We start from the raw sequence: 15,898 nt of genomic DNA, 5'->3' as shown, positions 1-15,898 counted from the left end.
TGTTCCAGTTAATGTTGTAATCAATATTAATGTTTTTAAATTCCAAATATATTTCGACAGTTCGGTGCCGTTTCCCTTGTGGACTTTTAAATCTCTAGTATGGCCATACCACTTTGTTTTAAAAGGTCCCCCCAGTGCTTCTTACGTATTTCTTTATTTCTTTTTTTGTGCTCACCGTAGCTTTATAAATTACGTTGTTGGTTATGCATTTGTTTTTGAATGGGCATAGGTTTTTGTTTCTGCAGTTGCAGAGTTACTCTTCTGTGTTAGTACTTTTAGTTTTTTCTATATTTTTAAAGGTTTTTTTATTGTGTACTTGAATTGAAAATTTTACATTGCTCATGCAACTATACGACAACTTTCAATTGTTTTTGTTTATTAAACTGCATAGGCCATAGACTGTTGTTTTGTTTAAAATGCTTGTTTATTAATTCAAAACATAATTTACTTACATTTGGCTTTACTGATTCGCAAAATGGTGAACTGAAGTTTTTTTTTGATACTACTACGAAAGTCCAACAAACGCTGAGTTATCTGAGTATTAAAGATTTGAAAGTAAATATGAAGCAGGCTCTCCTAACAAAAGTGAAACACGTTGTTCAGATAAAAGCGGTTCTAGTTATACGAATAAAGTGAAACAAGTTGTATGGATAAAAGTTAAACCAGTTACTCAAATGAAGGCTGAGACAGTTGTTCAAATAATGTGAAGCCAGTTGTTCGAATGAAAGTGGAACCAGTTTTGGAGTGAAACCATTTGTTCGGGTGAAGTTGAAGTAGGATATTGTTGTTCCCTTTTCGGAAGCATCGGAATTATAAATTTTGTGTTATAATTTTTGTGTTTTTATGTTAATTTTAAACTTTAATTAGTTAAACTCAGTTTTTTTTTCATTTTTAATGTACAATTTTGGTTTATTTTTGTCTTTTTGTTGTATGTCTTTCTGTATAAGTGGCCTAGGTTTTGATGCCTGGGTCCTTTGTATGACAATAAACTTACAATAATAATAAAAATATATTTCTTTTCTTTTTCCTTTTGTTAAAATCTTCCGTATAAGTCAGTTTGTGTTCAAAATTTTATTTGTCTAACGCGTTTCCAGCGTAAGCTGCTTTGGCCAGCAAGCCGCAACTTTATAACCTCTACTCTAAATAACAAGCTTTATGTTTTAAAATTAAGTATTAAAAGTTAATGTTATGCTTACTTAAGATATGAAAATTATTATTTTAAACCTTTGTTTTAATTTTTTTTTAAACTTCAAGAAATATCTCAAATTTTACTTCATTATTTAAATTATTTATATTATAACGTCGTATTATTTATGTTAGTTAAAAAAGAAAGATATAAACTTTTCCTGTACAATAAATATATTTTAGTGTTTATAACTCGTAAAAATAAATATAAAAGTAAATATAGAAATAAATTGTATCGATACAAAAAAAGGTATATAATTTAAGTCTTTATTTAAGTAGTATTTAATTTTTATTATATAATTTTATAGTTACTGCAGATGTTTAAAAAAAAAATTTAATTATTTATATTAAAATAATGTTTTATATTTTTCAGAATTATTTAACAAAAAAATTTATGTATACATTAATACTTAGAAAATATGAAATAAGCTTAGTGTTTTTACTTTAAATTTTCTCAATCAGACCGTTATATTAATTCTGCTAAATTTTAGTAACACCTAAAACAACTCAAACTTTTATGCAATCATTTCAGCTTAACAACAACAAAAAATATGTTTGTCTTGAAACAACTTAGAATATTTACTTAAGTATAGATTTAAACATTTTTAGACTAATTAGAAACAATACATCATATTCTATGAAATAAAAAGCTTTATTTTTTAACTAAATTTAAGCTCAACATCAACTTAATCTAAAAAACTTAGTGAACTCAAACTTGAAAAACTAATATTAATTTGCAAGACAATGCTAATTTATCGTTAACATAGCATTGCGAAAAAAATTAAGGACTGGCTCCTAAGCTTGTATCTTTACCTAAGCTTGTATCTTCACCTCATCCATGCCAAGCATATGACAATCATGCATAAAAAAATTCAAGCATTTGATGCAGAAATAGAACTAATTCAAAATAATTTAATAGACTTAAGAAGCTCTTCTAAAAGAATAAATCGATGAAGTTGCGAAAATTTTATACACATATTAAACAAAATTTTGATAAAAAGTTTACAAATCGAAGATCTTTTAGAACTTGAGTACTTCAGTCGCGGAGTAGTATTGTGATAATGCATTTCGAAACAATTTTTAAAACACCATGTAGCAAACGACACGCCGTTTTTTAAGCTTTTTTTTTGTTATACTACCTTTTAAAACCAATTTATTACTTTAGCGATTAGTGAATGATAAATCTTTTGTAGATTGACAACTGCAATTTTTTCGGTTGCGGCTGACTGACAAGTTTGAACAAAAACGAGCCCTATGTCACCGTCCATCGAAAACTTGTGATCAGTAATCGTAGTGGTATGATCAAACCTTTATGTTAACTTTAGCGATTACTTAGATTAAATATTTCTAACAAACAAAAAAAAAATTATAAAGTTTATGTACTTTTTTAGTGTTTTAGTGTAGCTGTAATTTAAAGTAGCTTTAGCTATATTTAAAAGAATTCTTTTCCTGGTAACGTTATACCAAAATCAATCTGACTAATTTCGAGGGTTAAATTTTTTGATTATTTGAAACGTATTTGAAATTAATGTTGAACTTTAATCAAAATTACTAACTTTTACACATCATTAATTATCAACTCCGGAATAAAGAAATAATTGTAAACATACTTTTCAAAGTTATTTTTTAAAATAATTAAGATTTATTTATATAACTTAAAGTAGATCCGTTATAAATAAGTTTATCTATCTAAGTAGATCTATAAAGTTTTTTTTTTCGGATCATTACTTTTTTGACCATAGGTTATCAAAACTGACTTTTTACGATCTAATTTCAAGAAAGTGTAGTATTAAAAACCGCCCAATTTGTGCCATACTAAAATTTTGAGTGCTGTAATTTTATTTAACTATATTTAATAAAACAAAAAAAATTCACTTAGTTTCGAACAAAAAAGTATGTTTGGCTACAAGTTTAAAATAAACATCTTGTACGTTTTCTGAAGTGTGAAAGAATCCTAACCTAATTGCAAGAAGTACCTAGAAACTTTATCTGAATATTAAGTTTTAGAGCTTAGATAAAAAGCTTTTTTTCTAATGTGTAGAAAGATAATTATTTAGTATAACTTAAACTATTTTTTTTATTTTCTCACATTAGTATTCATGTCTTAAAAACTAATTTTTTTTTTTTTGATTTAAATCGTATAACATTAAATATATTAATAAATTTAAGTTTTTTAAAATGGTCTTCTTAAACTGTGCGTTTACATAAAGATTATACAAATTTTTGAGTCAATAAACATTAGAGTCAAAATATAAGTTAACTCATATTTAAAACAAAGAACAAAAGTTTGTAAAAATATTAAAGTTAAAGTAGATAACATACCAAAACACATTTTTTAGAATTAATGCTATCTCTTTGCTCTGTTAAATTAAAAAGCAAATTAAAAAATAAATAAAACTACAGAGTAAAAACATAAATTAGCAACAAAAAAATAATTTTTTTTTTTAAATTATTACCTACGTGCTGAAACATATAAAACATTATTATAAATAGTTAAAATAATTTTTGCTTCGATATTCATTTATATAATTTAGGTCATATTATTATTATTATTATTATTATTATTATTATTATTATTATTATTATTATTATTATTATTATTATTATTATTATTATTATTATTATTATTATTATTATTATTATTATTATTATTATTATTATTATTATTATTATTATTATTATTATTATTATTATTATTATTATTATTATTATTATTATTATTATTATTATTATTATTATTATTATTATTATTATTATTATTATTATTATTATTATTATTATTATTATTATTATTATTATTATTATTATTATTATTATTATTATTATTATTATTATTATTATTATTATTATTATTATTATTATTATTATTATTATTATTATTATTGTTATTGTTATTGTTATTGTTATTGTTATTGTTATTGTTATTGTTATTATTATTATTATTATTATTATTATTATTATTATTATTATTATTATTATTATTATTATTATTATTATTATTATTATTATTATTATTATTATTATTATTATTATTATTATTATTATTATTATTAAAATTATTATTATTATTATTATTATTATTATTATTATTATTATTATTATTATTATTATTATTATTATTATTATTATTATTATTATTATTATCATTATTTTTATACTGTATAGCTACATTAAATTTTGTGTTGTTTTTTGCTTCATTTAAAACGTATTCTAGAATTTTTTAATAATTTTTATACCAATTTTGAGAGCATCTCTAAGTAAACTTACAAATAACAAAGCTATATAGTAAACTCAAAAAAGGGGAATTTTTATTGTTAGACTTACCAAAAAACATTATGTTTATTAAAATAGTAAGAAAACTGGATGATGTTGCATCAATATCAAGCTGCAAGTATATTGTATTCAATGTATTTTCTAACCATAATTTTAATCAATGTATTAATCCTAATATGTTTAATCTAAAAAGATGTTTTGTTTTAAATAATCTATATAAATACATAGTTAGATTTAAATTTATTTATTATAAACTAAAAAGGTCAATTTTTTCCATAATTTTCAATAGTTAGGCTAGTTTTTGATCTCTCAAGTCTTTTTTTGTTTTAAATGGGCAACCCTATAGTGCTTCCAACTTTGAATAGTACTTATGGTTTTTTAATCAAATTTAGTTATAGTTTTAAAGATGTCTGTACCTGTTTCATGCATAGATTGTACGTATCAGCATTATAATTGATTTAATACTTAGTTTTTCCCAAAATGTTAAAAATTATGTTTTACTAAAATTACTTTACACTTTATGATTATGAATAAAGTGTGAGTTTGTATTATTTATTTATGAAATACAACTAAAATTTGAACAAAAATTAATTTTCTAGTAATTTAAGATCTATAGTAATAAAAAGCTAAAGTTAAAATTTTTTTTTTTATTTCTGTACTTTTCTATTTTAGGTTTATTTACTAATGTTTAGTGAAAATCAAAAAATTTTGATACAGAATTCATTAAAGTAATTTTTTTCTTACTACAGCTGTTTTTCTTATATACAGGTTTAATACTAATATCAAAAATATATTCATATGCATACTTTTTTTTTTCAATTTATTAAAACAGTTATTTATTAAATTTTGAACATATTTTAAAAATATTTTTTAATTTAGCCAAAAAAACTTCCCTATATTTACACAGGTTATACTTAATTTTTAAATTAATTAACTTTTATTAAGCAAGTAGCTTTTATATTATACAAGCTCACAAAAGTATTATCTTTTATTTAGTAGCCTTTTAAAATAGAGTATAAGTATGTATATACATTTTTTACAGATTCTTAGTCAAAAAGTAATTTTATTTATAAGCTATGAAGAGATGAAAAAAATATATTCAAGTATTTTAATTCTCTTCGTTCTTGTAAGTTTAGTTACAAGTTTAGAACTTATATCAACTGATGAAAAACTTGACAATGAATGGCATATATCTTATGAGAAAAATAAAGTGTATAAAGTGCCTTATAAACTGCAGGATACTGAATGCTTGATAATAAATTCAGAAACAAGTGGAACTGACAAACCTTCAGTTATGATTACAGAAGTGTATTTTGATGGTAAGCAAATTGTTCAAAACATGGTTGTAAAACCCAATGACAATGGAAATAATAGAAAAAACTTTGTTGGGTTGAAGCTAAAATTTCAGGTAGTAAAATCTGAATATGAGGGAAAGTTTCAAAATTTGACAAAGTACTTGTGTTTTAAAAATCAAAATGATTTGATCACATGTCCTAAATGTAAGTTTCATTTATCAGTGTATGGTTTTCAGCCAGATGATGATGTGCATGTTTTAGTTGACATGCTTCCTCCTACATATGAAATAGAAAACTGCACTAAAAAGAAAATGGTTTACATGGGATTTGACAACAAACGCTGCTTACTTAAAGTGGGAAACTGCAGTTCTTCAAACATTACACTTTATGATCAATGTCAGTTAAAAAATAATGTATCTTTGAGTTTTCTGCATCATAAAACACAGTACATCACTGACGATAAGATTTCACTTTTAGTCCAAATACCTCAGAGTCTCCAAAAAAGTAGTTTGAAAATAAATTTATTTGATAGAAAAAATAGTAATAGAATGATTGGATATTTACGAACTATCTATAAAGATGGTTATGGAATAAAAGAGCTGACTATTGATCTCAAAGAGCATAAATTAATTGTTGGACAACATTTATCTATAGGAGTAGATGAAAATTTAGTTTTAAACCTTGAAATTGTTGATTATAGTTCCTCATACACAAACTTTGCTTTAGTTTCCTTAGCATTTTCAGTTTTGTTTGCTGTATTTATTGTATATAATCATTTCTTTAAAAACAGTAAATCCAATGCAACTGAATGTAAAGATATAACAATTTTAAGTCAAAACAACACAGAGGTGTATGTTGGGTTTTCTGATAGAAGAAAATGTTTTGAAAAACAAGTTATTGGGTTCACGAGGTACTTAAGAGAAAAGCTGGGAATAAAAGTAAATGTTGCTGTGTGGGACCCAACAAGTGAGTCAAGTGGCAGTGCGTGGATGGAAAACATTTTTGAAACTTGCAATAAGTTTATTTTTATATGGTCCAAAGAAGCTGTTATGGCGTTTGATAATGAAGCTGAGTTTCAGAGTAATCCTGACATTTTTTGCAGCATGGCCTTTCAATTAAAACAAAGTCTACTTAGGAATACTATAAGTAAAGACAAGGTTGTATCTGTTTATTTTGAAGAGGAGTGCAATAAATTGATACCAGTTTGGTTTAAAAAGCAAGTTGATAAACATCTTGATTTTTTTAATCAGTTTCAAGAGATGTACAATCTTTTACATAACTATAAAGTTTTGTCAAAGTATTCTGAACCACGTGATGATAAATTAGAAGATGAAAGCAAAGTTTCTTTACTAATAAAACCTCCTGTAATTGATGATGACTATGAAGAGAATTTTTTGCATGTAGAGCCACCCTTGCCTGAAGGAAACTGTTTAACTGTTGATGTAGTTCCTCCGGACTTTAATGACTATTTTAGTTTTGACTTTAGTGAATAATATACATGTAATTTAGTAATTAACTCTATTTTTAAGGCCTAGTTTATTTATATTCACTCAAATTACAAATAAAAAAAAATATTTCAGAGCACTAAGTGCTTTGATTTTTTAAAATGGTTGCAGAAGTTTAATATCAAATAAAAATAAAATTAATTGCTTATTTAGTTTATAGGATTACCACTCAATCATGACACTACTTTTATACTTTATATAAACTCAAGATTTTTAAGGAAAAAAGTCAGGAAATGTTTCTTGCAATATTTAGAGATTTGTATAGTCACAAAATTTTAGTTCAAAGATAAACAAAAAATTTGTTTTTTTTGTCATGAAATTTTTATCATTTTAGTTTTTTAATTTTGTGGCCACAGCTTTTTTGTAATACTTAAAGGAACATTTTCTGAAAGTTTTAGGTAATTATCTCAAAAAAGGTAGAAGGAGGTATATTTTTAGTGATTTCTAGATATTGCCAATTAGTTTGCGCCTCTCATAAGGAACCTATTGTAGTTTTTGACTTTGACCGGCTATATCTTAAAATTTGTTCTGAGTTTTAAAATTCTGTAAAAAGCAACTTGTACCTTAGTTAAAACTTAACAAAATAAGATCAAATCTAAAAAATATGATTTACTCCCCTATGCCCTTCACTATTAATAAAGATTATGAACTAAGTCCAGTAAAAAACTATTGTTGTAAATCTCAGACTAATTTTTTATTTCTATGACATTGAATCAATATTAAGAAAAAAAGCTTTTACCTATATGGAAAAGTAACAGAACTAAGTCAGCAGTCAAATTTATTATTTTAAGTTTTTATGATTATATTTGTATACATTTACATGTTTATGCGCTTACATTAAACAATGATTTAGAGAAACTCAAATAATAATTTTAGGTGCTAGTATTCAGCTTAAATAAAAAAGTTTTGTTTATAAATTAATTTATAGTTTTATTTGAGTCTGATGAAACAATTGTCTCTCATAAAACGAAGTATTTTATTTAAGCTGTCTATACTAAATGTATGGTGTTTATTCATTTTGTATTAGTTCAGAAAATATGTAAATTTTTTTGTTCATTTGAAATAATATTTAAAAAAATAGTTTAAATAACTTTTGTAATGACTCAAAAAAATTTTACAATGGTTTTAGCAAAATATCTAAGAATAATAGTTAGAAAATTGCTTGTGTACAACTGAGATTCAATTTATGCTATAACAATTTTATGCATATTGACTTAATAGTTCGAGTATTGTCTTATTTAAATATATAAAAAGTTATTTGTTTACAAAAATGTTTTACACGTTTAGCTTCAATCTTTTAACATTATGCTAGAATAGACCAATCAGTTAAGAATTTTAAAGAAATTTTAAAGTTCCAACTCAAAGCTTAAAATAAATTTCTTAGTCACAATTTTGATGCCTTAAATTAATCACAATTTAAAATGTTTTTTTCTTCAGTTGATTTAATTTACTGCTTTTGATAATTCAAAAAAAAAAACAAAAAAGACAGTTTTATTAAATCGTATAATTTTTATTTTTAAATAATAATTATACACTCTATAACTTGCGACTGTATTTCATTCAAAACAAACAAAAATAACTACTTTTCGTTAAACATCTCAATTATACTTTTTTAAAATAACTATGTATATAATGTTTATTGAACAAAAAAAAAACGCTCAAATATTTGGTCCAAGGACCTGGTGTACGAAAAAACCTTTCGGTTATCGAGTCATACACCAGGATACAGTTTAAAGTCATGTCCAGGACAAGTATAACTAAATGAATGACTAATTTTAATAACTTTGATTGATAATCTTAGAGCTAAGTTTTTTTATTTTAAATATTAATGATAAAAAGCAATATGTTAAGTATTTTGTTATTATATAAGTTTATTAAAAGTTAATTTGCACTTTTTGCCAAAAAAAGTAGTTCAAGTACTTGGAATAATTGTAATATATTTTTAGTCTTAAAATTTTGCAGTTACACATTTTATTATTACACTCTAAACATCCGAAAAAATATACTTTGTTTTGAAAAATCACAGTTGGTTAAATATAAAAATTAGTTTTCATTGTTTAAAAAAACAATTTATTAGAACTAAATTTTTGTATTATGAATTAATATATATTATTGAGTAGGTACAGTTATTAAGTATAGACTTTTGAATAGTTTTAGCTGTTTTTTTTCAACATGTTACACTTGATTGCAAAAAATACTATACGTACTAGTAATTCTTCTTAGCATCTACCTTTTTTAATACTTTTACTATAACTAGTCTTTATCAGTAATTTAATCATTACATTTGTTCAATCTTAGCTCAATTTTTTGTGTACTCTCTTTATAACTTTAACGTTTTACAACTTTTATTAACAAATATTTTTATTTAAAACTGTTTAAATTCTTTAGAAAAAAAAGTAATTTATAATACCAACATGAAAGTTTATATATATATTAAGGCTGCTTGATGAAATAAATTAGTAAGTTATTATTTGCTTTTTCAGTACAAGAGCACACTAGCTAATAAAATATTTTGTTTTCTGAAACAAATACTAACTAGAGTTTTGCTGTAAAAGTTATTTTTTACAACATGGTACTTATAATATTTATAGCAGAAATTATAACAGGGTTCGTGCGCGTCAGGCTAAATCAGGCTAAGTCAGGCTAAATCAGTTTTTTTGCAAAAAGTTGAAAAACGTCAGGCTAAATCAGTTTTTTTATTTAAAAATCTGAGAATTTCAGTTTTTCTGAGTTCAAATGCTTCAAAATTTTTATAAAAAAATAAATTGAGAAATCTTTTTAAGATCAAATTGAGATGTGAATTAATTTATAAATAATGATTTAGTTATTAAAGACAAAATCAGTCAGTATTTGTAAAAATAAATGCTTAAAACCTTTTGTTGTATCTCTAAAAAATTTTTAAGATTCTTCATTATTTTATTCTGAGTAGATTATATACGTCATAATTATGAAAATTCATAAAAATATACAGTTTAAACATTACAGTTTAGTTCAACAAATTAGCTGTTTGCCTGAATTTTAGTACTCGTGTAAGCGTTTCATTTTAAATTTTAATAAAACACCACAATGCACGTCGTTTTATTATAAATCTTCTAGTTATAATGTTGTTACATTGAACAATTGTGTTTAGTAATATATATTAAATTTTATACTAGTAATAGATTAGATATAACACTTATTTTAAAACTTATCACTGAATTTGTTATGTTAAGGGCATAGGGGGGTTCAATCACCTTTTTCACAATTTAGTCTTATTTTATTGAGTTGTAACTTGTAACTAAGCTATGAGTTGCTTTTTGCAGATTTTTAAAGCTCAAAATATTTTTTATATTAAGCTGGTTAAAGTTGGAGACTACAATAGTACTAATCAAGACCCCCCAATATCTAAAATGACTTCTAAAGAGGATTTTCCTTACTTTGAAAAAATGTCAGGCTAAATTGGTCCCTGTCAGGCTAAATGAAAAAAATTTCGCGCACGAACCCTGTTATAAGCAAAGTTGTATTTTTATAAAATATCAATAGTTTAATACTGTTTTTTATTGTAATCTTTGAGTAAAATTAAACAAAAATTGTGTGGTTTTATATATCGCTTTTTGTTGTTTATATACAAGACTCAATAAATAGCAAAGCTTTTTTCAGATTTGTTATAAATAGGGTGATGTTTCGTTATCTACTGTTTTACCTTGTAGTCTCAAAAGTTGTATCAAGCACATATATTCTAAATCAAAATTGTTCCACAAGGGTAACAAAAGTCGATGACCAAAACGAAACACTTCAAGCTGTCGACTGCTACATTAGTAATCAAAGTTGTAACAAGACTTCAAACAATTACTTATCTGCACCTCATGTGGAATTGAAATATTTAAACGGAACATCAAGCGCAATAAAACTCAACATTATTCCTGAACTCGACACTTTTTTTCTAAACACAAACGGTTACACCGTTAGCATTACTAAATTTAACATAGAGAAAAAAGTATTATCGAGGCTCAAAAAGTATGTATGTCTTAAAAATAGCTTAGAGGATTACGGACAAATGGTGATTCCGATGTACCTGTTTGACGAAATAGGACACAATGACTTTCTTCTGGTCAAAGTTTCACCTTTGACTACACTGAATGGGGTGCTTACTGTTACAACCATTGTTTCGTGTCCCCCTGTAGAAAGTTCTTATGACAGCTATGAGTTTGAAATCGTAAGTGAAGACCTTCCTTATGTAAAAGTATTGAGCAACACTTCGTTGTGTTTCAACGGTAGCATAAGTTTAGGAGTGTACCTGCCTAAAATATCAAATATTGTAGATGGTGACAACAAAGTAGTTTTAACTACAACACAAAATAAAATTATGAAAACCTATTATCGTTCACCTTGTAGAAATATTTATATGCGAGATACAATTCTTTTCGACCCTAAACAAAGCAGTATGAAATTAACTGTAAGGTTCGGTAAAAAAGCTCTAAGGGATAAAATTTTCATTGATGAATGCTCCAGTAGTTTTAGTTTGAGAAATGTTGCTATAGTTATTGTTGTCACTATTTTTGTTTTTGTCGTCTTGTGTATTGCAGTTTACTTTATATTGAAAAACGTAAAGAAAAAAAAGTTTAAAAAATTGTTTTCAAATCAATCTGAAATAAGTTTAAAAGAAGAAGATAAATTCATTGAAAAAAAAACAAGAGTTTATGTGTGCTTTTTTGACACTGACAATAGTGTAGAGATTCTTGCGCAAAAGTTGTCCAGGTTCCTTGTAAGCGTCGGTGTGGAAGTAGTTTATGACAACTGGAATCAGAGATTAATATTGAACAGCGTGCATCAGTACATACACGATACAGTAATGTCGTGCGACAAGTTCGTTATAGTTTGGTCTCAAGGTGCAGTCGACTTATTTAACAGTCCGAAACAAAACCAATCTAGCGTGTCTAGTAGTAGCTGCTTTTTTCCAGTTGTAGGTTTACTAAAATCCGAACTCATCAATGCGACAAAAACGAGCTCAGAAGTTTTATCCGTTTGCTTTGACTCTTGTGCACTTGAATTGATACCAGACTCTTTTAAACGTCTTAGCGATTTGACTTTTTTGTTGACTGAACAGCTAATGGAGTTTTACATGAGACTTGTTGAAAGAAAAAGTTACGCTCCCGGTCAAGAAATAACCCTAAATATATCCGATAATATTGATGAAGAATTTAAAGAGTTTATTGAAAATTATCGAAATGGAGAAATTGTAGAGAAGAGTTCAAATTTTAACACAAAAATTTATGTAGAACCACCATTAGAAGAAGGTACTGATCTTATTAGATTAGATGTAATTTCACCAATGTATATGGAATAAAACTAAAATACGAAATTTTATTGATTAAATTAAAACACAAAAGGGCATTAAATTGCAATTGTGGTATTTAGCTTAACTCAAAAAATAAAAGGTTAAGAACATCCGGTCCACTTTTTAATGTTAATTTTGATTTCTTGACTACATGTTATTAATACAGCTTAAAATAAGCTGACTATATCACATAACATTTCGGATTTTTAAACTTCAATAGTTTATTACTGGAATGATTAAACCAAAAAGTTGAAGAAACTTTACTTGATCAAAGTTGTATCTCCTACTACTTTTTTTACATCAGAACCATAAAAAACTAACTTTTAACTCATTTAAAAAAATCTATAAATAGAAACAGTTTCAAATTGGAAGTAAGTTTTCTTTTTTTGGAATTGTTCATCAAACTTATGCATTTTTATTGCTTGTAATGTTTCATGTATGTAAACTTAGATAACTAAAGATATATATTCTTAAAGTTTTTGAAAGAAACAAAACTATGCTTTATTTTAATGAACTTAAAGCACATAAACAGTGATGTTCAATACAGTACGTACAGAAATATTTTCACAAAGCATAACATCTAAAAGTAAATCGGTTTTATACTGTGTAAAAAGCATGTAATATTTCATACTATTAGTAAAAGTAAACGAAAGAATTATTTTTACAAATAAGAGTGATGTGACCAACCACTATAGTATTTAGGTAATTTTTTTTATTTGCAACAGAACTGTTTGTTTTTTGAAAAATTCATGCACTATTTTTTAACAAATTTTAATATTAATTACAAAGAGATTTTTATCATACAAATCATATGTGTTGACTATATATAGTATAAATTTAAAATTTGCACAACATTGAAAATGTTTAAACTTCTGATAAAAATATTCGCTGCTAACAAATGTACGTTAAAAGTTGATTAAAAACTTGAACTTTACATGTCTGTGAGACACTTGCCGAACTTTCCGTTTTTTTAATCCGTTTTTGAAAGTTATGAAGAAACTTAAAAAAAAAATACTGGCTAATTTCAAAAATCATACGTTCAAATCGTGTTTTAATCATGTTTTTCACCCCCTTTACATAGTACGACTATAGTTTTTGTGTATTGATCAAGTTTTTCTTAATATTTTTTAGGTGCTTAATTTCAACTAGAGTGTTTGTATATGAAATTAATTATGGTTAGGTAGGTGTAACTGGCCAATAAAAAAAGTTATACTTTCAGTTGTTTGCTCATAAGCTTAAAAGATTTTTTTTTAACTTTCGCAAGCAGAAAACACTTTTTTCAATCGTTGTTTATACATTTTAAAATTTGAACTTACTTTATGTAAGTAAAAACAGAATTTTATCCAGATAAAACTTTCTAAGTATTTGGACTATGTATTTTTTTATCTCATGAAAATATTATGAATTGCATTTTAATGTTTCAAGCTTTTGTGATATTTTTTTTTTCGAACTAAACAGATAAAGTTTTTGTTAATGAAAATTTTTTAAGCTAGCATACACTAGATGTTAATGATATTAAGATATCGGAGACATATTTAGAAAACACTTATTTTAAGTAATTTTTTTAATACAAATTTAAATTGGTTATCATGACATTATTCAATGTATCATTTCAAATTGGTATATTAATTAACTTTTTTATTATTAAAAACTAAGCAAAAAATTAACTTTTAAAATGTTTTTCAATAATTTAATAGTTTTTTATTCATAAACTTTTCTGTTGTTTGTTTTAAAAATCAAAAAATAAAACTTCAAAAGTGTATTATTGTATTTTTTTTTAATATTTTAACACAATCAATTTTTCTGATAAGTAAACAATAGTTCACTGGTTGATGCAAAAACAATTACTGTTTATAAGCTAACTTTTATAATTCATAATTAACTTTTATCCTTAGAATAAAGTAATTGTGCTCGTCTAAGGTCTGTTAGTACTAAGATTTTCTCTACTTTTTAAACTACTTTAATATTTTCTTTAAATCGATTGATGTTAATCTACCCAAGTTGTAATACTAACTGAAATTTTGTAATTATATGTTTTAAAAATCCATATTTATTGCAAGTTCTAGCTAAAGATTAAATTTAAAAATTTTCTTAATTCTTAGCTATTTAAACATGCTCATTAAACGTGCTTACAAAAAAAGGATTTTTTGTATTTTCAGCTGTACAATGTTTTTGTTCATAAAACATCAAAGAAATAACTTGTGCAAAGTTTGAGGTGATTTGAAAAAATTTCAGGGAAGCTTGGCTCGATTTTCTAAAAACCACCTCAATATAAACTGTAAGGGAATTTTAAAACTCGATACCCAAGTTGCTAGCATAAAATTGTTTTAAATGTGGCAATTTTTACAAAACAACATGTGCAAAGTTTAAGACGATTTGAAAAAAGTTTAATGGAGAAACTTCTTGACTTTTTCAAAAATTATTAACGAACAGTTATAGAAAATTACAGAAAGAAAAAGCCTCTATGATGATTTTTTAAAAACGTCTTAAACTCCGCAAAAGTGTTTTTGTCAGGGTAGCCAAAAAATCTGGAATTTGACAAGTTAGGCTAAAAAATCTGGAATTTTGACGAAAATCACTAAAAAACCTGGAGTTTTAAACAATTTTTATATGTTAAGTAGTAAAATTTCGATTTGACACAAAAAAATTATCGTATAGATAAAAAACAATTCTCATTGTAAAAAATATTTTTATTAGTAAAAACATTTAAAGAGGTTTTAATATATCTGTTCAGTGTCGTTATACAATTTATCTTAGCTTTTTACCTTTGACTAAATTATAAACTAAAAAAATAGACCCTTAAACGTGTTATTTTATAAACCTGGAAGAAATATTAAAAACTTGGAGAACATTTGGCAACCCTGCTTTGTGATTATTGCCACGTGTAAAACAATTTTTATTTGCACCCTAATAATGCTCAGTATTTTTTTGTTAAAACAACCCTGTTTAAAAAAACTTTTAAAAGCCTTGTATAGTAAACAACGGCTAGAAAAAAACACTAGAAATTATATACAAACAAAAATGTTCCAAAGTGTTTTCAGAAGCTGTAACTTGCCGAATTTTGGATGAAAAATTGGTTAATTTTCGATGTTCCTATGAGTGTTAGCTAGCTTATTGGAAAGTGTTAGCGGACAATGAAATTAAAAAAAAATGATGCTGTTTTTAGCAAAGTTGAGTTTAAATGACCATTAAGTAAGCTAATTATGTCCTGATAATCTTCACAAAAAATACTTCACGGGACAAAAATTTGCGATTATTAAAAAGCTTGCTGATGAAGCATTTAAAAGTACTTCAAACAATAACGATGGGTATAAAATAAAAGC

The 15,898-nt window shown here is 24.9% G+C and overlaps 1 protein-coding gene across 1 annotated transcript; it reads left to right on the top strand.

Moving 5' to 3' along the window:
* The first annotated feature begins 9,579 nt into the window (after positions 1–9,579).
* Positions 9,580–14,020, top strand: LOC145840330 (uncharacterized). Its single transcript, XM_082947553.1, has 2 exons — positions 9,580–9,717; positions 10,898–14,020. Exon 2 carries the CDS (start codon positions 10,917–10,919, stop codon positions 12,582–12,584), a length of 1,668 nt encoding a protein of 555 aa, XP_082803679.1. The 5' UTR covers positions 9,580–9,717; positions 10,898–10,916; the 3' UTR covers positions 12,585–14,020.
* The last annotated feature ends 1,878 nt before the right edge of the window (positions 14,021–15,898 follow it).

Source organism: Thalia democratica, chromosome 7 (assembly GCF_965202585.1).
Source record: "Thalia democratica chromosome 7, ktThaDemo2.hap1.1, whole genome shotgun sequence".
Classification (NCBI taxonomy): domain Eukaryota; kingdom Metazoa; phylum Chordata; class Thaliacea; order Salpida; family Salpidae; genus Thalia; species Thalia democratica.
This window is presented reverse-complemented; position numbering and strand designations above follow the sequence as displayed.